Source organism: Mesoplodon densirostris, chromosome 7, assembly GCF_025265405.1.
Source record: "Mesoplodon densirostris isolate mMesDen1 chromosome 7, mMesDen1 primary haplotype, whole genome shotgun sequence".
Classification (NCBI taxonomy): domain Eukaryota; kingdom Metazoa; phylum Chordata; class Mammalia; order Artiodactyla; family Ziphiidae; genus Mesoplodon; species Mesoplodon densirostris.
Window position 1 is genome coordinate 67583624 of NC_082667.1, and position 26756 is coordinate 67610379.

General features: G+C 52.8%; 1 protein-coding gene across 1 annotated transcript in view; it reads right to left on the reverse strand.

The window, feature by feature from the left end:
• Nucleotides 1-1069: 1069 nt before the first annotated feature.
• Nucleotides 1070-26756, reverse strand: part of DKK3 (dickkopf WNT signaling pathway inhibitor 3) — a 48757-nt gene continuing 23070 nt past the window's right edge. Inside the window, exons 5-8 of the mRNA XM_060104880.1 lie at nt 6026-6118; nt 4808-4952; nt 3406-3562; nt 1070-2585 (exon numbers count right to left, since the gene is read on the reverse strand). Of these exons, the coding sequence (XP_059960863.1) occupies nt 2366-2585; nt 3406-3562; nt 4808-4952; nt 6026-6118 (615 nt within the window). The 3' untranslated portion in view covers nt 1070-2365. The remainder of the gene's footprint in view (nt 2586-3405; nt 3563-4807; nt 4953-6025; nt 6119-26756) is intronic.

The following is a 26756-nucleotide window of genomic DNA, read 5'->3' on the forward strand; positions in this document are numbered from 1 at the left end:
CTTCTCCAAACGCTCAAATTTACCTTGCCTTCCAGCCACTGTGAATTACTTGCAGTTCCCCCTATATACCATCCCTCCTCCTTGCCTCCCTCCCTGTGCCTATAGCCCAGAATGCCCTTTTCTATTCCTTCTGTCCTCCTGATATACTATCATCTTTGAAAGCCAGTTCCCATGCTAGCTCTCCCAAGCCACGTGCTCCTTTGAGGATCCCATAACGCTCTGTTCAGATATCGGGTTGACTGCTTTCATTTTGTCAGTGCTGCGTTTAGTGTAGCTCCCTCATTAGGCTGTGATGCCTTCAGGGTAGGACCCTATCTGGATCAACTTGGTACCCCTAGTGCATATCACAGCACCTGGTTCTGAGTAAATATCTGTTGAGTAATAAAGATGTAGAGAGGTCCTGATGATTCTGGACATTGAAAACAGCTAATTTTAAGAGATAAACTTATCAGTATATCCTGGGCATACTGTACTAGATATTGTTTTGACTTTAGCTCTATCACTTAATCTTTTTGAGTCTCCATTTCTTCATCTGTTAAATGAAGAAAATACTCATGGGTTCAATGAAGATTGAATTAATATGGGTAGACTGTCTAATCTGGTGTCTTATCAATCACCCAGCTGACCTTAATATATAGTAGTTTATTATTATGGATTATCATGGTCACTGAAGATCTTACTGTGTTTGGCCCAGAACTGCATTTGATTAAAGAAGCCTCCCCAGAAAAGAGGCATACACATTCCATTTACTCCTTCAGAGACAATGAAGCACTGACACTCTTAAGGACTAATTCCCATCCCCAAATGGTTAACATTTCTAAAATATCTTGTGCTTCCATTGTCTGGAAAATTTGCTTTATGGAAGAACTTTTTTTTTCTTTTTGGACAATGCAGGTCATTTCTGTGTTATTTTTTCTGGCTGAAAGGGCTTTATATTTATTCAAAGAAGTCAAAAGGAAAAAGAAGTCCAAGAGCTACAAAAGAGTAGTTTAAGTGATTTATGCTTGATTTCTAAATGCAACATGTGTTTATACATAATTTAAAACTTGAAGAAAGCATGCTTATACAATTGTGTGACTTTAACATTTAATAACTCTGAATACATGATGGAAACAGTCCATGACACTTGAAAATATCATTTACGGAACAGCATACAATTCAGTGCTCTTAGCTTGGATATTACAACCATATTTCACAAAGTCTTGCTTGGCTCGATTTTCTCCATGCAGTCAATATGGTCTTCCGTTGCTGGTAAGTGATTTTGCAAATTTCATTTATAATCCCGGCCCTAAGATTACCTAAGTACTGTTTCTGGCACGTCAACTTACATATTATGCTCCGGTCATGTGTACCTTCAAAGTTACTGATATAACTGACTGCCACAGGGGACAGTGTCAATACCTCTGTCTCCACTGGAGTGATGATGGCCACCCACACTGAGGAGAACACTGGGGAGAACGCTGTTTTTCTAACAAACAGCAGAACTTTAATCTTACAGGGATGTGTGAACTAGTTTGACCTTAGTTCCAGATGTGCCTCAAAAAAAGGAAAGAAAAATCTCATTCTTCATCCTCGTAGCGGGTACTTTTGGTGGCACCGAGGCGGGTGGGGGGAGCACCAGGCTTGGGATCACACCTGGGCGACATCCTGCTCTGGTCTTCACTAGCTGTGTGACTTGGCAAGCCACTTGACATCTCTGGGCCTCCGAGATCCTGACAGACGGGGAGACCCACGCCCTCTTCGGCAGGCTGTGGTGGGAGGACATGACCCTGCTGCCCTGGCACAGGGGTAGGAGCTGAGTACCAGTGCTGAGAGGAGGGGTGCAGGCAACGCGGAGTGAGAGCGTTTCCTGCGGCAGCTGAGGGCAGCGCTTGCCTGTGCCCAAGGTGAGAACGGCATGAAAGATGCGCTTGTTGCATTTTCGCAGGTTTACGTTTGCAAAGCAGGGCATTCTCCTCCACATGTTTGAGAGTCAACATTTCCCCAAAACCCATCGTGGGGAAATTCTGCGTTCTTTTCCACCCCCTCCCCTCCAACTATTCTCGAGGCAACGTCATACAAAACGAAACGAGCCGTCTGCCAACCAGCAGAGGCGAAGCAGCCGATACTTTGGACCAGTTGAGCAGCCCTATTCTACCTTCAGCCTCCCACACCCTGGTCTTCCCCGACACCAGAATTGTGATGCATGGGGGAGGGGGTGGGTGCTGGGCAAGGGTGCAGCCCCTGATTTGTTTTAAGCCAGAGGGGAAAATGTACTGGGAAGAGGCCACGGAAAAAAAGCCTGGTGAGCCCACACCTAGGGACATAGCTGGGGAAATAAATTAACTACTTCTGTTGCATGTCTACCCACAGAACAGGCCTGGGTCTAAATCTCCTCTCCCTCCAGCAGCTCCGAGGCGGCCCCGAGCTCCCTGAGAGCCATTTCCACCGACAGGCTCCTCTCCAGGTTCTCCAGCTCCCGGCGCACCTCCTCGATGAAGCCGCCGTCTTCATACTCATTGGGGACGTCTCTGGGCACCAGGTTCGCTCCGTCCTCATCGCGGCCCCCGACGAAGGTGGGCTTGCACACGTACACCAGGCTGTGGCTGTGGAGGGAGGGGCGGGGGCGGGGCCCAGGCCCCCAAACTGAGGCCCCGCCCTCTGCACAAGCCCAGCTCACTTTCACGGCACCTCCTCTAACATCCTGCCTTAAAGCAGATGCTGAGGGAGGGTCACCTTTGGAGAATGTGCTCCAAGGTGAGCTCCCCCTCGTCGAGCCACAGGTCTGTCCTCCTGTCACGGACCCTCTCTGGCAGCCCTGAGGACTCGGGGGTCTGAGAGTTTACAGCCCCCTGCCCACCCGGGCCCCCAGGCAGCAGCAGCCCCTGCTGCACCTGCAGGGAGCCCTGGGCCTTGTGGGCCGGGGCCAGGGTTCTGTCACCCCAGCCACCCTGGATCCTGCTGGGAGAGAAGGCGGAGCAGCGGCTGCTAAGTGAGATGCACACGGAGAACTTAGCCTCTGAGCAGGCCTGGTGCTTCACGTCTCTCCACGGCCTCTACTCTGCTGGCCACTCTCCTGGCTGCCCTCCTACCTCTCTGACTGCACCTTCTCAGTCTCCTCTGCTCTTTCATTGTGATGGGCCTGGGCTCCCTCCACACGCAATCTTTTTTAAGGTCATCTACTGAGGAGGCTTCAACCCTCACACAGATGAGCCCAAATCTGTACCCCTGGCCACACCTCCTGAGCCCTAGTCCTATAGATCCGCTATTGGACCCTCCATCTGGAAGACCCAAGGACACCTCCAACTAAACCTACCTTAAATTAAATCCACATCTTCCCCCGACCCTGCTCCTGCTCCTGGGTCCCCACTGGGTGGCAGCTCATTTGCTCTCAGCCCCCGACAGAAAGGGCAAGTGAGACCTCACCTATGAGGCTGGCAGAGGAGGCCACTGGCACATGGGCATCGGTCCAAAGCTCCATCAGGCTCCAGCTCCCAGGTGATGAGATCCAAAAGCCGGCTGGCAGGGTCATGGCAGAGCTCACCCTCCACGGGCAGGGGTGTGCACACAGGAAACAACAGACCTGGAACCAGCTGAGGGTTACCCCTGTACCAGGCAGGCAGGCACCAAAGGAAGGAGCAGAGAAATGGGGTGCAGCCCCCCAGCTTCCACCCTGAACCCCAAAGTGGAGGTTAGGATTGAAGAGGTGGAATGGTAGGAAACCAGAATGATGGCATGGGCTCAGGAGGGAACAAGCTGGGAGGGCCGGAGCAGTTAGGGAGGACTGCCTGGAAGGGGTGGTCTTGTGCTGGGTTTTGAGGCCAGAGGTATGGAGAAATTAAGAGTGGAAGAAGGCACTGAAGTTTTTTTGGAGGGGCAGGAATTATTATTACAAAATATGTGTTCAAAGAAAAAAAAATCTGGAAGGATATAAGACCTTTGCTTATCTGTATCTTCCAGTTTTCCTACATTGAAAATGTATTATTTATATAATTAAAAAATGAAAGTAACTATGTTATATATATATATATATATATATATATATATATATATATATATATATATATATATATATATAAATAGAAAAAAAAAGGCTGGAGCACAGAAACAACAAAGGCCTGGGGTTGGGCTGGTGAGAAAGGTTGGGACAGCGAGATTCCCAGATGGGCCAAGGAGTAGAGAGAAAAGGAGGACAGGCAAGCTGGACCCGGCCGAGGTCTTGGAAGGCCAACTGAGGAGTGGAATTGAAGTGACAGGACAGGAGCAACCGCAGCTCCCAGAGGAATGATACCCAGGGAGCCATGTCCTTGAGGAAAATTGCTGGGGCAGCAGGTACCAGGTGGACTAGGGCTTGAGGGAGGGGTTAAGGGACGGTTTCAGAAACACCCGTGGATGGGGAGAGCACCTGAGCAGACCTCACCTGGGAGGGGCAGTGAGAATGGGAGACAGGAGAAGAAGGGGCCACTCGCAGGAAAGCAGACCACGGCCAGGTGCCACCCTGAGGCCTGGGGAATGGGTGGAGTGGGATGGGGAGGGGGTGCCCTCATCCCACCCATCTGGGGGTATTCCTCCCTCCTTGGGCTCATGCATCCTGAAGGAATTTAATTTCTAGGCATCACAGAGGGAAAAAGAAAAAGAGTGAGACAGAGATCTGGTCTTCAGCCCCGGGCAGAAGTTGTGGTGCTGGGACATACCAATGAGCATCGGGGACCCTGCCTAGGAGGAGGTCCCTGAAAAGGTGTGGTTGGCATGGACGGGGCCCCAGGAGGCCCAGTGTGCTGGAGCTTGGGACAGGGCTTGTCCTGCCCCCAGAGGGGAGCCCACCCACCTCTCTGGAAGGCACAGCACAGCCCCGGCTGGCAGTCCCTCTGGTTGTCACAGATGGTCCCGTTGCCGCCTTTGGTGGCCATTTTGGTGCAGTGACCCCAGACGCACAGCTGGTCTCCACAACACTCGCTGTCTCGGGTGCAGAGCTGCAGTAGGGAGGGAAAACACAGGCGGCTCACGGACCTGAGGGAGCCCAGCCTGTCCCTGCCCCCAATCCAGAAGCCTGGAGACAGTGCAGGTTGGCTAACCCACATCCTCCTACTATAGACAGGAGGAAACCGAGCTCCTTGGTCTGGGGGTGTCTTAGGGAAGTCAAGGGGGTGGAGATGGGAGCTGGGCAGGAAACATGACACCTGGGGGAGTCCTACGCAGCTTGAGATTTTATAAAGGATGGTTGCATCTTTTCGGTTCCCCCCAGACTTGGCCTTGCCTCCTTTTCATTAGGTCCCTAATTAACGGTCAGGAAGGAAGATGGCTTATGGCCCACAGACGCAGGCAGCAGCGTGAATCTGATCAGCTGATTAAATTAAGGCCCAAGCCTGGGCAACCACATGGACGGGAGGGCACTGGGTGCCTTGGACCTGGGGTCTCACATGTGGAGTGGTGGTACCGAGCAGGCCAGGAGCTGCCTAACCACAGGTGGGGCCAGGCGGGGCAGCAAGAAGCCCTCTATTTTCCAAATTTGTTATCGTGCTGTGTTATTGCCTTAATAACGAAAAGGACCAGAAAAGCCCATATATGGCTTTGTCCAAAACGTCTGTTGGGCAGAGGGAGTGTCACTCTTCCCCGGCTTCCCGCTTCTCTGTGGAACCTCCATCTGGAACATGCTCTGGCTTCTTCCTGGGCCTCCTCCTGCCCTCTCTGAGCAGACTGGGAGAAAGATCTGGGGGGTGGGTTGCCCCTTCCCTGCCCAAGGGCTGCCGTGGTGTTGCCGGCTGCGTGTACTGGGATGGCCTTCCCCAGGGAAGGGGCAGGGTGGGGCCTCTTCTGTCCTCCCTCCCCATCTCTCGTATCTGTGAGGCAGGCACTGGGGCCAGGAGTCAGCCCCACTGGGCACTATGGACTGGCTGTGCCAAGTGTGGACACGGTGGGGCCCCATAGAAGGCTTCCAGGAAGCCCAGCTGAGAACCGAGGGCCACTGGCCTTCTCCCCCGGGTCCCCTTTTCTGGGCCCCCATGGCCCTGGCGCTGCAGCTCTGGGGGCCTCTGGGCACACTCACTGTCTGCTGGTCCCGGCACGGCTGGCAGGAGTACTCGAAGCTGGAAAACTGGCAGTACCTGCCAGGCCCACAGTCCTCATCAATGATGCACTCCTGAGAGGGAGGGGAGGGGAGGGGAGGGGAAGAGAGGGGAGGAGGGAGCAGCTTCATCAGTGAAAGGCAGATCAGCTGACCCGCGGTGCCCTGGAAGGGCCAAGCCCTACTTTATCCCACAGTCTTAGCCCACAGGAATGGCCTCCAGACTCCTCTTACACCCCGGTGGCCCGCCTGGCTCTCTCACCTCAGCATCCACTCCCTCCAGGCTAGCGGGGCCCTCACCCACCCCCCATGCCCAGGCTTCTGCCCTGCAGGACGCCACACCCAGTGCACACAATCGAGTCTGCGTGCAGCCCTCCCCCTCACACACCCGGGATGGGAGCAAAGAGACTCAGAGCTATTCTTCAACGAGGAGCAGATGGATTTAATAAGAAGAGCTAATGAGTTCCAGGCCCAGGTGGCTGCACAGGAAGGGCTGGGGTCCAGGCCCAGCAGGGCCCTGCTAACAGTGAAGGAAAAGTGCTGCAGAGGCTGTGCAGCTGAGGGGCTGTCGGGGGGCCTCCTGGGGGTCCTGGTCTGGGGTCCAGAGCTGCCTGGCAAAGGCAGCTGCCAGCTTTGAAACCCAAGGAGGGTGCAGCTGACACTCAGCCCTCCAGCCCAGGTGCCTTCTCATGGCTGCCAGCCCTGCTCAGCTGGACAAATGGAGGAGAAAGGGAGAGAAGGGATCTGTCCACCCCAAGGCCCGAGGCCCAGAAGAGGGAGGCCACCAGAGAGGCCACTGCGGCCCGGCCATGGTCACCCATCACTGGCAGGAGCAGGGCTGCTTTAGCTCCGGGCCTGCTGTCAGGCTCAGGCCTGGGAACGGGCAGCTTCAGAGCGAGAGGAGGGCAGCAGAGGCGAGAGGCATAAGATCCACCACTGACAACCCGTCATGGCGCCAGCCCCGGCGGGCTCAGTGTCCCCGGTCTACCTTGTGGCTTCCCCAGCAAGCAGCAGGATTACTTTCCCCATGCTATCAACCTGGAAACTGAGGCTCAGAGAGGCCAAGGGGGGCCCCCCAAGATAGAACAGCTATTCAGGGTAGGGGGACCCTCTCCACAACCAGCCCTTGGCTGAGGGGGCCTAGAGCTCCAGATGCAGCCGTCAGGGACCCACGGATGAGAAACTCTCCTGAGGCAGGTGTTCTGGGGCCCCAGCAAACCTTATGAAAGGGCCTGGGGGAGGGAGGGACCTGCCTCCCCGCTCTGACCTGGGCATGCTCCATGCTGAAAGCAAGTGTGGAGCCGGACCCAGAAAGGCCTGGATGGGCAAGCCCTGGCCTAAGTGGCCTGGGCTGGTCCCTACCTTTGCTCTGTGAGCTGAGGCACCAGTGCTAATGAGTATGGACAGGAGACTGTGAACGGGGCCTTCTAGGGACCCCCAGGGCCAGAGCATGTGTGTAGGCCTGGGGGTCAGCAGGGAGGCTCTGGCCAGGCAGCCTAGGGAATGAAGCTTTGTCCCTGGGAAGTGACAGGTGTCCCCAGGCCAACACTGCAGGCCTGAGAAGATGGGTATTTGGTTCAGGGCAGCTGCAGGCTTGGCCTCTGCATAGGACTGTTGCAACTCCTGCCTGGCACTGACCCCCAGCCTGGCATACCTCAGAGCGTGTGGTCATGCTCTGTTCACCGAGCAAGGCTCAGCCAGCCAGGAAGACAATCAGTCCCACTGGACACCATCTTCCCACAGCCCCTCTGAGGGATGACGGGGAAGAGGCCAACCTGGAGACGTGGTACAAGTCACCCCCATGTGCCAGGCTCTGTGCTCACCAGGGGCTCCAGAAGGGACCAGGGCTGACACCCAGAATAAGTGAAAAGTAATTTAAATTTCTACTGTAACTTCTCAAAAAGTGTCCAAGGGTAACCAAGCAGGACCCAATGGGGCCTTCCTGGGACAGACCCTCACCCCCACCCATGTCCTCTGCCTGCCTCTTGTTTGTAGAAAAACTTTAACCTCCTAGGCCTTCCCTGAGTTCTGAAGAAAAAATTTAATCAGAGAAGTGAGAAAATGCAGAACCAAAGGAAAACAGTCAAGCAAGACAAAACAGTGATAGTTTAGCCATTAAACATGTCCTTGAGCTGTTTTGCAGTTACTGAAACCCCCAGCAGGTGGAAGAAGTCAACTGTATGCTGATCACAAGCCCACAGACCCCAGGCAACTGGAACCAGAAGACTGATGATGCTGACTCCCAGTTACCTTCCCACCCATCAGAAGAATGTCCGCAAGCTCATCACGCACATGTGCAACTCTCTCCCTCAACCTGTCTTTAAAAACCCTTCCCTGAAAGCCATCGGGGAGTTGGGATCTTCTGAGCTTTACTCCTTGCTTGGCCTTGCAACAAACGCTGCACTTTCCTCACCACAACCCAGCATCAGTAGATTGGCTTTACTGTGTGCAGGCAAGTGGACCCAAGTTTGATTCAGTAACAAAAGGAGAGCACACTGCCCACCACCCTGCAAGATGACCTAAAATTGCTCTTCTCTGTGTCTCCCCAGCGTCCCACTCATCTCGGCCCACGAGCCCCCTCCCACGGCTCTGCCCGAAGTTTCCATCACCACGGCAGTGCAGCAGCTCAGCAAGTAGGGTCTGCCCTCCCAAAAGGAATCGATCTTGTCCCTGTTCCCAACCCAGCAACCCTAAAAGGTCAGCTGTTTATACTGGTGAGAAAACCGAGTCTCAGAGGGGCGGAAGGGCCGCCCAAATCAGGGGCTGAGCTGGGGGCAGGGCACTCAGTCTGTGTGACCCCAGAGTCCATAATAGCCTGAGAAGCCGACAGGTTTGTAAGTAAAGCACTCAGCCACCGCGCCTTCCTCGACACAGACTCGACTCAGCCAGTTAAGCCAGAAGCGTCCTGACATTTCTTCCAAAACAGAATAGCAAGAGCATGGGGTGGTGGGGGGAGGAGGGAGGGAGGGGTAGGGGGCCCACAGATGTCGAGGCCCTTCCCTGAACCCGGCCACATTGTGAAGCACTGGGATGCAAACGTGAATAGGAGCAGGCCTTTGCCCTCAAAGAATTTATCATTCAATTAAAAAAAAAAGGCAACCCAGCAGAAAAGAGAGAAGACAACTTACAGCCAGTGAAACTGCTGTGTCTCTTCACGCAGAAAAGATATTCGAGGGGCTTCCCTCGTGGCGCAGTGGTTGAGAGTCTGCCTGCCAATGCATGGGATACGGGTTCAAGCCTTGGTCTGGGAGGATCCCACGTGCTGCGGAGCAACTGGGCCCGTGAGCCACAACTACTGAGCCTGCGTGTCTAGAGCTTGTGCTCCGCAACAAGAGAGGCCGCGACGGTGAGAGGCCCGCGCACCACGATGAAGAGTGGCCTCCGCTCGCCGCAACTAGAGAAAGCCCACGCACAGAAACGAAGACCCAACACAACCATAAATAAATAAATAATAAAAAAGATGTTCGATTTCACCAATAATCAAGAAAATGCAACTTAAAAGAGCAGGATACCATGTTTTCACTTAGAACAGAAACAAGAAGTTTGATACTATCTACAGTAGGCAGAATACTGCCCCCCCACCCCAATGTCCACACCCTCATGGCTGGAAGCTGTGGACATGTCATGTTACATGGCAAGGGGACATTAAAGTCACAGGTGGAATTAAGGGTGTTAATCAGCTGACCTGACATAAGGAAAGAAGCCTGGATTATCCAGGTGCACCCAGTGTAATGGTAAGGGGCTTTGCACATGGCAAGGAGCAGCAGGGTCAGTGTCAGAGCAATGCCACATGCAAAGACCCTCATCCCCAGTTATCCAGACCTATCTGGCTTTGACTATGGAAGGGCCATGGGCCAAGGATCAGTATTTCTCCTAGACCCTCCAGAAGGAGCACAGCCCTGCCAATACTTTGATTTCAGGCCAGTGAGACTCCTGTTGGACTTCTGATTTATGGAACTGTAAGATAATAAATTCCTGTTTTTAAACCACTAAATATACGGTAAGCTGTTACAGCAGCAATAGGAAACTAATACATTGCATAATATCCCATGTTGGTAGGGATTTGAGAAACTGAGCATTGCCAGATGGCAATTTGGGGATCATTAAAATTGAAGTAGATTTTCTTTGCAGGCAATTCATTAGCATCTATCAAAAGTGTAAATGCATAGATCCTTTGACCCAGTAATTCCCCTTCCAGGTGGCTATCCTCAGAAACACTCATCCATATGTACAAATATCCAAGTGCAGGGATGTTTAAGGCTATACATCAGTATAATATTTGTAATCCAGAAATAATGGAAATGCCCAATAAGAGGGGACTGATTAAATTATTGTACAATCATTTCGTGGGAAAATGGCACCAGGCAGACATTAAAAAGAATGAGGTAGTTCTTTGCACTGCGATGTTTACAATCCATCAGTAAGTAAAACAAGCAAGTGAAAGAAGCATGTAATCTCACTCCTGTAGAGCAGAATAACAATACGTGTGACACGCACCTGGACCCGGCACAGCGCCTGGCATGCGGGGGCACCTGATGGATACTGCTGAGTGGATGAAACCACTTGTATGTTACTGGAGCAAACAGGCTAACAAAATGCTGACCGTTAGCATTGATCTGGAAACCAAAGCAAGAAAATATGCACATTCCATTAACTTGGCTTCTCATTCCCCAAGAATCCTGCACACTTGGAATTTTTACTACATACTTCCCCTTCCAGATCTTTAATTTAAAAGATATGAGCTGTGGGGGCAGGGGCGGACTTCCCTGGCGCTCCCAGTGCAGGGGGCCCAGGTTCGATCCCTGGTCAGGGAACTAGATCCCACACGCCACAGCTAAGAGTTCGCATGCCACAACTAAAGATCCCGCATGCCGCAACTAAAGATCCCAGATGCCGCAATGAAGATCCCAGATGCCGCAACTAAGACCCGGGGCAGCCAAATAAATTAAATTTAAAAAAAAAAAAAAGATATGAGCTAAGAGCCCCTGCTGTTCACAATTCGCCATCAAGCAAAGAACAGGTTCATCCTCAGGAATATCTTCCTTTCCTTAAACTGATTCCTACGCAGAACAAAGCATTCCCTACAAAGTCACAGTGAAGCAATTAATTTTTTTCTAGGTATGGAAAAATTTTGGGCATGGAACCTTGCCAAACACTTTTGAAAAATCCAGATACACTAAAGCAATGGTTTCCTTTGCAGACATGTTTCTGCTACCTGCCAGGGGCTCTGGCAGGTTAGTTCAGCATGACTGACCCCCAAGAAAGCCCAGTGCTTCTTTGTTAAGGGTCTGCCAGCTCGCTAATTGTGGATGTGCATTCCTAGCAGCTAGAAATGCTAGAGATGCTCCTTGAGAATTGTGATCATACTGGAAACCTTGGAACTTCAAAGTGTACAGAACCCCTAGAGGCCAAAAGAGCAGAAACTGAATTCTGGTTTTGCCACTTCATAGCTGTGACCTATCTCACCGGGCTGTGAGAATGCCAAAAAATGTTTTAAAAAGAAAGAAAGAAAAGAATAAAATGAAGGGGTCATGTGAGCACCGCGGAGCAGGTGGGATGAGGTGCTGGGGTGAGAGGACAAGCTGAGCCTACACCAGCTGCCCACGGTGTTCTGGCACCAGGCCCAGGCACGGCCGGGTCACTGCTGTCGCCACTCAGCACCAGTTCTCCTGAATCCCCCCAACGCGGGCCTTAGTACCCACACTTCCCAGATGTGGAAACTGAGATTTAAGGTGAAGGATCTGTCCAGAGTCACCCAGCCCAGATGTGGCGTTGCGAGTCCAAGCCAGTGGGTCTGACCCGAAAGACAGGATCCTTCCATCTCCCCTCCTGGGAGGATCACCTCTCTCCCTTCAGCGCCAACCAGTCTCCTATGCCTCAGTCCCAGCTTAGCAGAGCCCACCTGGGACAAGGCCCCAGGCCCCACACATCCCCGGAGACTCAGGGCCAAGGCCACGGCCCGTGGGCATCTGGGCCTCAAAGCTGGGTCACTTAGAACCAGCTTCTTCGGAGGCTCCCCTGGTCCTGGCCACTCGCTGTCTGTCCCGGCCCCTCCCTCCCATCCTGGTGGGGAAGGCTGACAAACAGCCTAGAGGCCTGCCGTCAGGGCCGAAGCCATTCAGAGGACGGGGGCTTTGTTGTTCTGAGGATGGAGCTATGTTTAGAAGGCGCTCGCACAGCACTCTGCTCAGAGGCCGGCGGGGAGGCGGGACCGGCAGAGAACACGCTGGAGATTTGGCAGGATGCTAGGCTGGGAAATGGCCCTGGCACTTCAACACTACAATGAAATACTGGAAAATGGCAAAGGAGCCATTCTGCGTCTTTGATTTTCCATTTCAGAGTTTATCAGGGGAGGCAAAGGAAGGGGGAGAAAACAGCACAGGAACCCCGCGAGGCTTTCCTCGGCTTCTGTGTGGCGAGCGGCGGGGGAGCTCAGCTCCTCTGTGGCCCTCCTGCTGCCACACTTTGCTTCTCACACTGGCCGGGACACGTTGTCCATGGTCCCCGGGAATCCAGACATTCTTATATCGAGAGGCCTAAAGGAGGAGGCCACCAGGGGGGGCCCTGCCAGGGCTGGGGCTTTCCACAGGCTCCTCTCAAGCCCATCTTCAGGGGAACCAGCCAAGGCACATGAAATGAAGGCCCAGGGGACCTCCACCAGCTGAAACTCGCTGGCCCTTGGAGCTACACCCCCTGCAGCAGGGAAGGTTCAGAGAGCACCTGCTGCGTGCCAGCACCTGCTTGGGCTTCCATGGCTCTCTCTATCCTCACAGCCCCGTAAGGTCACTTCACATCCCCCAGCATGTGCCTGGCGCAGAGTTGCCATTCAGTTAAAAATACATAGGTGAACCAAAGACCAATCTCCACTTTGCAGATAAGTAAACTGAGGCTCAGAGCCCAAGGTCTTTGATGGAGTTGGAAACACTAAGATGTAAACCCAAATCCATCAGACCCCCAAGCCGAGGCTCACTGACCTTCCACCACACCCTGTTGCCTCTGAATACCCAGGTACAGGTTGAATTATGCTCCCCCCAAATTCATATGTTGAAGCCCTAGTTCCTAGTACCTGTGAATGAAAAATGTTGCCTGCCATATCCGTAAACAAAGGATGTTGCAGCCACCAAGCCATCACATTACAGCTGCCCCGAACCATGAGCCCTGAGGGAACTCAGGATTGGAGACAAACCAAAGGGGCTTCCCACTGCCAAGCCATCAGCCATTGCAGTCACCCCCAACTGTGCACCCCTGGGGGGAATTCAGAATGGAGAAAAGCAGGGTACTGGCCCCAGACAGCTGAAGCACACATCAAAGGAATGATTTCAGTGAGCCCAGCCTCTTGCACCTTCCCATACATAGAAAAGTGCTAACTTCCTTAACTTGAGATATCTGGTTTTCTTTAATTAATAGTAATCTTTTGATGTCCTGACTACCTGGCCTTTGTTACAAAAACTCTTATATATCCTGGCTCCCCCCGCTTGCCTCTTCAGAACAGTCCCTCAGCGTGATCTGAGAGTCCTCTCTTCCGGGCCTGAAGTCCTCAGAATATCCACCGAATAAAACATAACTCTCAACTTGAAGGTTGTGCTTTTTTTTTTTTTTTTTTCAGTCGGCATACCTCAGAATGTGACCGTATTTAGAAATAGGGTCATTACAGATATAATTACTTAAGATGAGGTGATTAGGGTGGGCCCTAGACCGATACACCTGGTGTCTTTATGAAAAGGGGACATTTGGACACAGAGACAGACACTGCTGGAAGGAAGACGTTGTGAAGAACAGAGAGAAGATCTACAAGCTGTTCCCTCACAGCCCTCAGAGGACCCACCTCGGCCAAAAGCTCGACTTCAGACCTCCAGCCTCCAGAGCTGCGAGACAACACATTTCTGTTGGGTCACCTTGTCACCTAGCTTGCGGTGCTTTATCTTGGCAGCCCTAGGAATCTGACACCCGCCACTCCCAACAAGCCTGTGGCCAAATCTCCTCTGTTTCAGACCTTCCACACACATCCAGCCTCTGTTCCTGAGCTTCAAATCTCCCTCGGGGTGGGGGCCGGAGGTATGACAGAGGGGATGGGGTCGGTGGCGGTGGGGGTGGGGGGGACACGGCGCATTCTGAAGGATTTTTACCTCAGGGACCGGAACAAGGTTTCTGCACTGAGCCCAGAAACTTTCAACCAGCAAGTTTTGGGCCCCAGGCGCATGCTCTGGTTACAGAGTTTGGATGGATGGTCTTCTCCTGGCCAGGTGTGCAGTGGTGGAGCCGGGCCCTGAATGCTCCTGGGATGCGGGGATGGTACAGTCTGAGATAAACCAATGTCCCTCCCAGACGTGGGGCTGTTCTCTGAGCCCCGGCCCTCCTGAGCAGACTGTGGGCACCAACCGTCCTGATCTGCCCAGAACTGGGGGGCTTCCTGGGATGTGGGCCCTGCAGTGCCAACACTGGGGAAGTCCCGGGCACTCTGGGAGCACACGCCCTCAAACCGCCCTCTCCGGGCCCTGTCACTGCACTCAACGCACTCTGGTTACTCCATGTCCTCCAGCCCCTCAAGGCCACGTGGCACCAGTGTACCTGGGGTTGGCATGAGGGTGAGCTGCAAGATTTGGGGCCCAAGCCTGGAATTGAATACGGGTTCACTTACAAGCTGGGTGACCTTGGGCAAATTACTGAGCCTCTCTGTGCCTCGATTTGTCTGTAAAATGAGAAACCTCAAGAGGCTGTTGGACAGATGAAAAGAGATAAAATGTGCATGCTCTTGGGACAGTGCCGGGCCCCCAGGACTCAACCCCCAGGGCGCACCTCTGTCTGAGCTCTTAACTCACTGCAGGAGCTCAAAAGGTGACCGTGGGAAGCCTTGAGTAAGCTTCTGAGCTTAAGTTCAGGCCAGCAGATCTCATTCTAGAGTGAATTACCTATCCTACTGAAAAGACCCAGAATGTCAGGTGCAGCCAGGGCTCTCCATCCATCACCACAAGACAACCTCCTGCTTCACCCTGGAGCCCTCTGCTGTGGGGAGACAGGAGGGAGGAGGACAGGTGCACAGAAGTACAAGGGGAGCCCAGGGATGCCCAGTTACAAGAGGGCATGCAAGCGGCCAGGAGACACACGGTTCAATCACCCTGGGTGCTAGGCATTTGGCATCCCTCATCTCATCTCCTCTTCCAAAGTGAGCAAGAGAAGCCCAACTTTACAGACCAAGGCAGTGAGGTCACTTGCCAAGGTCACGGGTAAGAAGTGGTAAGGCAGGGCACTCAGCCCAAGAGTTCCATCGGACCTCGACCCAGTGCTCTAGGGAGAAAAGGGCAGACCCCAGGGAGCAGGCAGCCTGGGGGGCCCAGGCCAGGGGGCAGGAGGGAGAAGTGTGGGGCAGGAGGCCTCTGGGGGAGCCTGGGAGCTGCCAGCTCTGCCTGCAAGGCAGGGCAGGGTCTCCAAGGCTGGGCCCTGGTGCAGGCGCCCCGAGGGCTGGGAGCGGTGCTGGCTGCGAGCAGCGGCAGGCAGCCTCCCCTTCCTTCTACGGGATCTCCAGGTCAGCTTCCCCTGTTCCTCAGACTCCTTTTGTGACCTTAAGACCAGGCCAATCGCAGGAGCTGTGACACTCAGTGCACATTTGTCGCGAACACAGCAGGGTGCCCCCGGCCTCTCCTAGACGCTGCCCTGGAAACTCTCAGCCTGAGCTCAAACCTCACCCAGGGTTATGGCCTGACCCACGCTGCAGGGATCGCCCGATGGAAAAACCCAGGCCAGAGCCAGGAGCTGACGCCAGCTATCGTTATCCTGAAGTCCCAACATCCGCAAAGGCCTGGGGCTCCGGGGCTGCTCCCACCAATATCCCTTCCCCAGTCACACAGCCCGTGAAAGAGGAAAATGTGGCCCCAGCTGGGCTCAGCACACAAAGCGTGGAGAACCATACCCCCGAGCCTTCGGGGCCCACGTCACTCAGGACACGGGCCTGGAGTTCTCCTCTCTTCCTGGCCCCCAGCCCAGACCTCGGGCCCTCTGAGGAGGCCGTCACACCCACAGGTCCTCAAGGATGGAGAGGGGTGTTCCAGACTACAGCCTGCCCCACAGACAGGCCACAGAGACAGCCAGCCCCACACTCACAGAACTTCCCAGCACATTCTTTTAGCCTGAGCCATGTTGCCTCTGGGGAATTTATACCCATATTTAATTCCAAAAAAAGTTTATTCACGTGTCCAATCTGTGTCTAACCAATTGAGTGTTGTCACCGCCTGGGTTAGAAGCAGTGGAGTGAGCCCTCCACCCTCTCCCCATCCACGTTTCTGAGGCTCTGAGTCTGCACGGCCCCTACCTCCCATTCCAAAGGCAGACTTTGAAGGTCTGACCTTCACCAAATACACACGGGCCACGGTTGGTGCAGAAGATGCCTGCTGCCCAAGTCATCAGAAGCCTAACCATAATTGTTCTGAAAACTGCTCCAGCAGAGGGGCCCTGGAGGAAGCTGAGGTTGGACTAATTCAATCATTGCCAAATTGGAGGAGACAGGCGGCCCTCCAGGCCCAGGGAACATCCAGACTGCATCTGTGATGGTGGCATAATAACAAAGTGTGACAAGGGGAGAAGTGAATAAAAAACAGGTATGTCCCCCTGTGACCTGAGAGACGGGGGCCTGAGGTTCCCGCACGGGGAGCTCTCTGCCTGCACCAGGCAGCACATGGAACCGTGAACTGCCCCCTTGGCTGGAATTCTCACTCCCCCAGCAACCCTCAGACAACCAACCTGGCTCCTCAAGACCCTGACACCAGATGGGGGGTGTCCTGGATGGGGCGCCAACCTTCCTGCCACTGGAAAGAGATGTTCCTCACCCATGCAAACTAATAACCTACACGTCAGTGAGGTCTGAGTGCAGTTCACAAGAGGGCCAAGGATGTCCCGTGTCTGGATCTGCAGGGCTCAAGGGTCCTAGCAAATTCACCCAGGTTGTGAGTCCCGCTGAGACCTTCACCCTGAGGACACCCCATCTTGTAACTCAGTGTCTTCCCACCTTCTCTGCCTACAATGACCCGAGTCCAATCTCTGCACGACACACAGGGCCCTTCATGGTCAGTTCCCAACCTGCTTTCCAGTTCAATTTCCTGACCTCCCCAAGACCCAATTTTGGTCACTGCTTCTAGAATGCCCTCACTTCCCCACTCTGCCAATTCATCTTTAAGGAGCAACACAATGTGTCCTCCTCAGACACATCCCTGACCCTCCCCACTGGGCAGCGAGGGCCTGTCTCCTGGGTGCCCCTGGCCCTCAGTATCCACCCCAGTGAAAGCCGGGGGAAGAGAGGAATACGTTTGGAATACAAAGACCAACAGGCATTTGTAAGACTTGCCAAGACTGACACTGGGAAAGCCAAGATTCAAACTGTGGAGGCTTCAAGTGTCTGTAATTGGTTTTTCTCTCTGAGGAGTGACCCCGTCCAGCAGCAGCCAAGGTGACCGGTGGCTGGTTGGTCATTTGTGTCTCTAGGCAACCCAAGGCGGGACGTGCCTCAATTCCCAAAGCCCTCCGAGACCTTCACTTGAGTCACTGGCCTCGTCTCACCAGAGCACTTATAGCATCTTTAGATTGTTTTTTGAAATAGGTAGTTGCAGGGACTGAAAGGGCAGTCCCTCAACTACCCCAAACCTAGGAGAGCACCTAGGCTCACCTTTTTTTAAAAATTAATTAATTAATTTTATTTTTGGCCGCGTTGGGTCTTTGCTGCTGTGCACAGGCTTTCTCTAGTTGCAGCGAGCGGGGGCTACTCTTCGTTGCAGTGCGCAGGCTTCTCATTGCGGTGGCTTCTCTTGCTGTGGAGCATGGGATCTAGGTGCACGGGCTTCAGTAGTTGTGGCTCGCAGGCTCTAGAGCACAGGCTCAGTACTTGTGGCGCACGGGCTTAGTTGCTCCACAGCACGTGGGATCTTCCCAGACCAGGGATCGAATCCATGTCCCCTGCATTGGCAGGCGGATTCTCAACAACTGTGCCACCACGAAAGTCCCTAGGCTCACTTTTAATGAATCTGATACAGTGATGCTGCATGACTTTCAAGGCTAGGGCATGAGAGGCAACACAGCGTCTGCTTGGCTCTTTCCCTCTTCAGATGCTTGCCCTCTGAACCAAGGCTCCATGCTGGGAGGAAGCCCAGGCTGTGGAGAGGCCGCAGCACCAGCTAATGTCCCAGGTGACAGCCAGAAGCATGAGTATGAAGAGCTTCTAGAAGATTCCAGCCTTAGCCACTGAGTCACCCTGGCTTCAAGTCAGAGCTCTCAGACTCTGGAGCAGATATGAACCATCTCACTGAACCTTGTCCAAATTCCTAGCCGCTAATCCACGAGTGTAACAAATGATTGTTTTACACCAGGGAGACTGGGGTAACAGATCACCCAAGCACAGTACATCCCAAACTTGCCCTTTGCCTTGCCAATCTTCCCGCCTGGCACCCCGGTGATGATCTCACGGCTCAGTGGGTAATGCCGGTGTCTATACAGGGCTCACTCCCCTGCTGGTAGGCAGACAGGAAGCATGGCATGTGTCCTCAGCAGTCTCAGGCAGTTGTTTAGAGAGAGGAGGTCAAACTCCATATCCCTCTGCTTGGTCACCTGCTTGGTGGCTGATTTTGTGAACTCTTTCGTCTCCACTCTGACCCTCTCTGGCCTCGGCCAGGCTGTGGCCTCCTTGGTCTTCTTGGCTGCTCTCCAAGCCAGACAGGTTTGATGTCATTTTCCTTGGCTGGACATCTCCCCTCACTGTTCAAGAGTCCAGCAGAGCTAGAATTCCTATGAATCCAAATGATTTTTCATAATATATCAGTCCTTGTTGATGGTGAGTCTCCAAAGTAGCTGCTGACAGTGCTCCCTGTGGCCCTGGTTGGTCTCTGAGGTAGAGGCCACCCCCCCCATCCCAGCCTGGACCCCGTGGTACTGGCAGAGAAGTCCACGGCAAGGGCCTTATACCTTCTCTCTTTTAACATAAACATTCTGAGCAATGAATGGCCACCGGAAGCAACATCTGGGACGTGACGGTGGGTCCTCCGGGGCTGTGCTGTGTCCCAGGAGACAGGAGCGCCCCTGGACTCCACTGTGTCGGGGGCCTCGAAGGAGACACAGGAGGAGATGCCTTTGGGGAAGTGTGAGCAGCCCTCCCTGGAGCAGAGGACGGGCTCTCCCAGGGGGAGGGATCTGGGTGTCATGGAAGGTCTCCCAGGAGCCAGCTCCCGGGCGTCAGGACAGGAGTGTCTATGGGAAGGAGCGTCTCGGTTCTCGTTTCCACCAGCTTCTTGGCACCGGTCCACAGCGCTGCCTCTGCTGTCCCCTCAGCCACTTTGGGCAAATCTCCATCACCTTCCTCTTCCTCCTTTCCTGGTTCAGGGCTGAAATTGCTGTGTGGCTCACGTCTTCATGCACATTCTGTATCCTCTCGCCTCCAGTACTGCTGGGGCCTTGGCCACTTTTGGAGACCCTTGCAACCAGAATCAGAGGTCCCCGCGGTGCTGGCACCTGCCCCAGACAAATAACATTCAGCCATAGAGGGCAGCGAGCCGTTGCCGTGGCAGAGGTGTTCTGGGCCTTCATGCGTCTGTGACTAGGGGAGGCCACGGCCAGTGCCAGTCACAGGCGAGGAGGATGCTCGCAGGGGGCTGCAGTGGGCGGGACCCATTCAGGGCCTGTGGGGACCAGAGATCTGTGTCCCCACCCTCACACAACTCCTCATACAGGCCCTAGTGAAATCACCTCGCTTTCAAACAAAGCAATGACCAGGATGAAACTTAAATCACATTCACATTTACCTGCACCCAGCTAAGCCTGGTATGGTTCACACGATCGTGTGATTCCTTCCTTCATTCACAGGAAAGGATAATGCAGGAGATGAAGTAGGAACAGAGCATGTTTCAGGGGCAGGGTATGAGTGACTGCTTAGGCTTTCCAGTACGTAAGCTAGTAGCTTCTGAGAGTGTTTCTACTGCTCAGTTACATTTTGATTCTATTTAAGACCCTCCCAGGGCTTCCCTGGTGGCGCAGTGGTTGAGAGTCCGCCTGCCGATGCAGGGGACACGGGTTCGTGCCCCGGTCCAGGAAGATCCCACATGCCGCGGAGCGGCTGGGCCCGTGAGCCATGGCCGCTGGGCCTGCGCGTCTGGAGCCTGTGCTCCGCAACGGGAGAGGCCACAACAGTGAGAGGCCTGCGTACCTAAAAAAAAAAAAGACCCTCCCTCCATCACTGGGGATAGATGGAGTTTCTCCATATTTACTCACTTGGTTTCTTTTTACTCTTTTCACATGAGTTAGTGAGCTGACCCAGCCTAACCCAACCCCTTCAGATTGTTTTTCCTTTGCCTTGGGAAGAAAGTCACAAATGTGTCATGTCCCAAAACACTCTCAGCCCTTGGAGAGGGTGCCTACGTAAGATCCAGTTGCTCAGCATAAAGCATTCTGAGGCTCGGTCCCGAGGTGCGCGTGCTGGAGAGGACGGGGGGTGGTGAAGACTAGCTCGTCTTCCTTCTCTTCTTTGTCCATCCCAGCGGCTCGGGGCTGAGTCTGCAGGACAGCGGGTCAAGTCTTCTCCAAGGAAGAACAGACCATGGGGGTGGGTGTAGGATCCCTCTCCAAACATCAAAACTCTCCAATGGGACGTCCTGTCTGTGTCCTCAAGCTGATCCACTGGTGAAAAGGGCCTCAGAGGGAGGCAGAAGTCCGGAGACACGTCAGGAGGTGGCTCAGGCTGCCAAGCTCCAGCCAGGGCCTCGGGTCTCCCCAGAGGAAGACTCGCCTCCACCGGAGCCCTAAGCTGCAGGGGTCTGCAGGCTTCCCACCTGGCCCACCTGGTGTCAAATGGCAGATCTGGGACCACCTGCACATTCCAACTCTGAGATGGACCCTGACCCTGCATTTTCAAGAGCCTCGCAAAGCTGGTGATCAGAATTTTTTCAAACTTCAGTTTCCTGCGAACAGGTCTGCGGAGCCCTTAGGCTTCAAATACCTGAACAGAGGCTGGCATTACTGGGGTCTGGAGGTCACGTCCCATCCACAGTGGGGGCGATCCCACCCCAGGGAATGCAACGGACAGATCCCCTTCAACAACCTTCCCTCTGCCAGGGAGGCCACGTCTAACTCTGAACGACTAAGAGGCCCCAGTGTGGGCACTGGCCCCTGGCCTTTTTAAAAACAGGGGGTCTTAACATTTTTCACGCCATGGACTCCATTGACAGCTTAACAAAGCCTACAGATCCCTTCTCAGGATAATGCATTAGGTAAATAAAGGAAAACACACAAGACTACAAAGGAAAATGATTGCACTGAAATACAGTTATCAAAATATTTTGAGATACAGTGTTTTATGGGCTTCTTTATTAACACACTGAGCAGTAAGACCTACTGGCTGGTCTGACAATAACCTTAATTTCTAAGTAGTGATGAGTATAAATGCTGTTTCAAGTCATCTGCAACAGTGGTGAGAGAGAACAAAAATATGCCTGACTGCTACCGGTAACAAGGGAACTGCTAATGATACTGTGGTTGGTTGCCTTCTTTCAAGATTGAAGGAAGTGCCACTTTAATTTAAAAGTTGGTGAAAATCAAAGTGCGCTTCTTTTCCATGAGTTCTATCCAGGTTAAGAAGGTGATTCTAATGCATGTCCAAGGTTAAGGGCTACTCCTTTAGTGCCTCCCATCTAGCACCCCCTTTAAAAGATACATCTCAAAGGCCTCCTTCAAGTTCTTTAAAAAAAAAAAAAAGATGAAGAAAATGTAAAGTAACAGAAAACAGAAACAAAGTTGTCCCCCCCGTGCAGAAAAAGTCACTTCCCCAGGCAACTGCCAGGCCATTGGATGGGAAAACAGCCTGGCATCCCCCTGGGCCTCAGATGGGCTTCTAAAGCCCTTGGTCCTGGCCTCTTTCCTGCTGTCAGCAATTATGCTTTCCCTCCCCCCAACAATCCCCACAAAGTTCACCACAGTGAGGGCTGAAAAGGGGGCTTGTGGAATTGTTAAACCTTCCAAGTTGAACCATTTGTGCTAATGAGCTTGAAAAAAGCCTTAATGTTTCCATCGTGGAAAAACACATGCTCTGACCTCGTTCTGCTCACAAGTGGCCTCATCTTATTTTGCTTCATCCTCGTGTGACGGCAGGGGACACAGGAAGCTACAGCTCTAAGGGGGAGGCCGTGGGCCGTGGTCTAGGGAGAGTGGTCTGGGCACACCTAGGTTTTCTGCCCCAGACACCCTGGAGCCACCCATCATCATGATGGCCCCAGCGCTGCCTGCCGAGGTGCCGGTGCCAAGGAATCCGCCCCCATCACCAGGTCTGCTCCAGCTCTCCAAGCCGAGACCCCGGCCACGGGCTATAAAAGGGACACACTACCCCTACGGTGAGCCCCCAGGACCACTTCCTTCTCAACACTCCTTGCTGGGTAAGTCATTTAACATCACTGGGCTGCAGTTTCCTCGTCTGAAAAATGGGAATGACAAACCCAAACCAATTATGTTGTTAGGAAGATTAACAGCGATACGTGTGTCCACATATCATGGCCTGGACCAGACCTTCAGTTACTATTAGTGACCTTCCCATCTGCCCCTTTTGTAAAGTAGTGTACGGTAGAAGAAGGCTAGGCTTTGGAGTAAAACAGACCTATTTCCAGATCCTAACTCTGCCACTTACTAGCTGTACAACCTTGGCAAGTCACTCTGTGCTTCCTCATCTTTAAAGCAGGGCTGGTACCCGCTGTTTTAGGTGGGTTTGGTTAGAGTTAAGGAAAATCACTTCTATGAAATGGTCCACAGTACCTGGCACATAGTAGATGCTCAATGAATATTAGTTCTCTTCCCTTTCTCTCACCCTCCAAATCCTAGCAATGCTATCGGGGAGGGGAACAGCTCCACCAAGGCAGGCACCGAGCACGACTTTGATTTAGCCTCTCTGCAGGGCGTGTGTTCTCCCTGGAGAAAGAGGTCCCTGCAGACATCATGGGGAAAAAACAGGACCCCAAAGCAAAGGGAAAAGCAAAAGGCTACTGGGAGGGTGGTGGGAGGCTGACCGTAAGGCCTGCTTCTTGCAGGGCCTGAGAGGGATGGAGTCTGTTGGTCCCTGGCCACTTTTTTTTTTTTTTTTTTTTTTTTACAGTACGCGGGCCTCTCACTGTTGTGGCCTCTCCCGTTGCGGAGCACAGGCTCCAGACACGCAGGCTCAGCGGCCATGGCTCACGGGCCCAGCCGCTCCGCGGCATATGGGATCTTCCCGGACCGGGGCACGAACCCGTGTCCCCTGCATCGGCAGGCAGACTCTCAACCACTGTGCCACCAGGGAAGCCCGGCCCCTGGCCACTCTGAGCCACCAGGGACCCACTGGCCTGGGGAGCAGGCCTCCTCAGTCTGCGAGGCAAGATGTTTTTCTACCCTGACTGCTACTCACCAGGCAGTGGGCTCTCTCTGCTTTTGGTACCTCCTTCCTCTTCTGGGAGGCCATGAATTATGAGACTATGGAAAATTCAGACTGTGGCTGTATTTTCCACACCGCATCACTGAAATGTGTCAGTGGCCAAACTTCAGACATAGGTGTCTGCCACCCACTTAAAATGCTCCTCCTCGGTGGTTTAGAACGTTCCCCTTCAGGGGCACGGGTCTCATACCTGACCAGTGGTGAGAGCAGAAGAAATCGGGTGAGAGATTCCACAGTTTCCTAACGCTGAGAGCCTCTCCCAGTGACCCCCAAGGAGCTCTGCCATTCTTGGGAGGGAAAGAGCCCTGAGTTTATAGCCATGCAGTGGTCCTTTTGTGATTCTGATTCTTCATTTTGAACATTTGGTGGGGGGTGTTCAATGACTCTTGGTATAAATGACAGGAATGGAACCAGGTGGCGGAAGGTTGGCAATAACTTCTTCAAAACCACCTCAAGTTATGGCTGCAAACTTCCATGACTTTTTCTATCAGAAACATATCTTTTTATTGAAAAGGCCAGTTTATATCTGGTTTCAGAGGAATAGGAACCCATTTTACCATTCAACCATCTACCATGACTTTGGGAATTTAACTTCTCTAAACTCCAGTGTCCTCATCTGTAAAATAATACCTACTTCCGGGACATCCCTGGTGGCGCAGCAGTTAAGAATCCGCCTGCCAATGCAGGGGCTGCGGGCTCGATTCCTGGTCTGGGAAGATTCCACATGCCATGAAGCAACTAAGCCCGTGCTCCACGACTACTGAGCCTGCGCTCTAGAGTCCGCGAGCCACAACTGCTGAGCCCACGTGCTGCAACTACTGAAGCCCGTGTGCCCTAGAGCCCACATGCCACAACTACTGAGCCCATGCAATGCAACTACTGAAGCCCACACACTCTAGGGCCTGTGTGCCACAACTACTGAGCCCGTGTGCTGCAACAAAGACCCAACGCAGTCAAAAAAAAAACCAAAACCCTACTTCTCAGTTTTATAAAAATTAGAAAATAAAAGATGTAAAGATACCTGGTGTACAGCCCAGCAAACAGCAGGTGCTCAGTAATGTAGATGAACGAATGAAGGCAAGAAAAACACAAAGAGGACCATTTTTTCAAGCAAATAAAACTCATCTGCGTATTTGTAGCTCTTTGCTGGATCTTGTCTTCAAGGACTGCTGCTTCTGTTTATAGTCCCCAGCTTACTCCTTGGTCATACAGCTTTCATCTGTAAAATTTGTTCATTCACCTACTAAGTGCCGATCCCGTGTTGATACAGAAGTAAACAGGACAACGCCCCTGCCTTCCCAGGGCTCACAGTCTTCTAGCTACTCTCCTGGCCACCACTTCATCAACTTCGGATGCTGCTCCCTGAACCTGAGAAGCCCCTTCCCCAACAGTCATCACCATCTTCTCAGCATTAGGCAGACCATCTCTCCGGTTACTAATCTTATTAGATATCACCAAAAAACGGTGACACCAAGGCCCTGCTTCCCCAACAGGAAACTCCATTATCAATGGCTGCTTGAAGTGCTATGTTATCTCAAGTTCTGAAGCTCTATCTGGGCTCATTAGGAAATAACTGCAATTGATTAGCCGTGTCTGCTATGGGTGTGGCCGTGGGGAGGATGACAGTGTATGTTTTCAACCCTGGTCTACAGGAACCCAAAGGACCCTGGGAATCCTGCCATTTATAATTCTGTGACTCAGTGAAATCTTGCTTTACTTACCTTTGGCACAAGGCCTGTCTTCACACAACAGCTTTTTCATCTGTTTGGTCTAGCACCTTAGCCAGTATCACCTGAGAAAGTGTCTCAGTTACTGGGTTTCAAGGGACAGCAAACTTACAACAAAATAAATACATGTACTAATGTATCACCCTCATATTTGGTAAATCACTGCTCCTAGAGGCCCAGGAAATTAGCTCAGAAAGGAGAATCTATTTGTATTGAACATCTATTAAGTGCCAGACACTTTCCATACATTGTCTCTTCCTTCTGAAACACCCTTAGGGCAGTCACTAACTCCTCCTCTCATGGGGCAGGAACCAGTACTCAGAGCAGTAGGGGAAGCTGCCCAGGGAGCAGGGATCCCAACCTGTGGCACTTCAGACTCCTAATCCCACTGCTCTGTGTTCCCATAAAATGTACCCACATGTCTCGTTTACTCTTCCTCTTCCAGGAGGTGGAGGTGAAAAGTGAAACTGACGGTGGGGTCTAGACTGAGCGATGAGATCTGGGCAAACGTTTAGATGACTCAATCCTCATCCATCATTTTTCCTACAGTCTGCTGGGCATAGGACCAAGAGAAGACATTCCTGCCTGATTTGGGAGACCAGCTCAGCTCACCAGCTTTGGGGCATACTGTGAATTCCCTGAGAGCATTAAATACATACCTCTGCATCCCAAACCTTCATCCTGACCCAGTTCCCTTCCACTGGCTCTGCCTCTGACCCCAGGGCCCCTGTCCTCTGGTCCTCCTCCCAGGAAGCCCTCCAGACCACCACAAAACCCTCTCCCTGGAGGCCCGAGCCCCCACCAGAGCCCCCAGGAGTCTGCAGTGCCCTGAAGGAAAGTGGGAGCTCCCCGAAGCCTCAGGGATTCTTTCAGGAGACGTGGTGCCGGAATCTCACCAAGGAGGGTGTGGATGGGCAGGAGATTCCTAACAATCAGGGAAACCACATCTTTGGATCCTAGAAATGAATTTCCAAGGATGCAGCCTGAGCCTGCCTACACCCAGCCGAGGACAGGGGGAAGTTTTCAGCATGTTGGTTGGGGGAGGGGGGCATGAGTTAGTGCTTACTTACACCTCTGGTTAGTGGTGTCAGGTACCCCTCAAAGACACCCCCTGAGATGATGGCTGCCACACTGCAGAGGCTACTGGTGGGACCAGTGTTGGGAAGGCACTGCCTTGACCTAGGGCAGCAGAGCCCAGGGACTTTTGTACAGCCCTTCAGCTTACGTTGGGCCCTTGGGTTCCCTAGTGCCTACAGTCATGGAAACCAAGAGGTGGCAAAACATCCCCATCTCATGCTCCACTGGTGGGAATGTACAATGGTGTAGCTGCTGTGTAAGAGTATGGCAGTGCCTCAAAAAATTAAAAATAGAATTACAATACGATCCAGCAATTCCATTCTGGGTATATACCCCAAAGAACTGAGATCAGGGATTCAAAGAGAGATGTGTACACCCATGTTCATCGCAGTATGATTCACAACAGCCAAGAGATGGAAGCAACCCAAGTGTCTGCTGACAGACGCATGAAAATACACACACAATGGAATATTGTTCAGCAAAAAAGGAA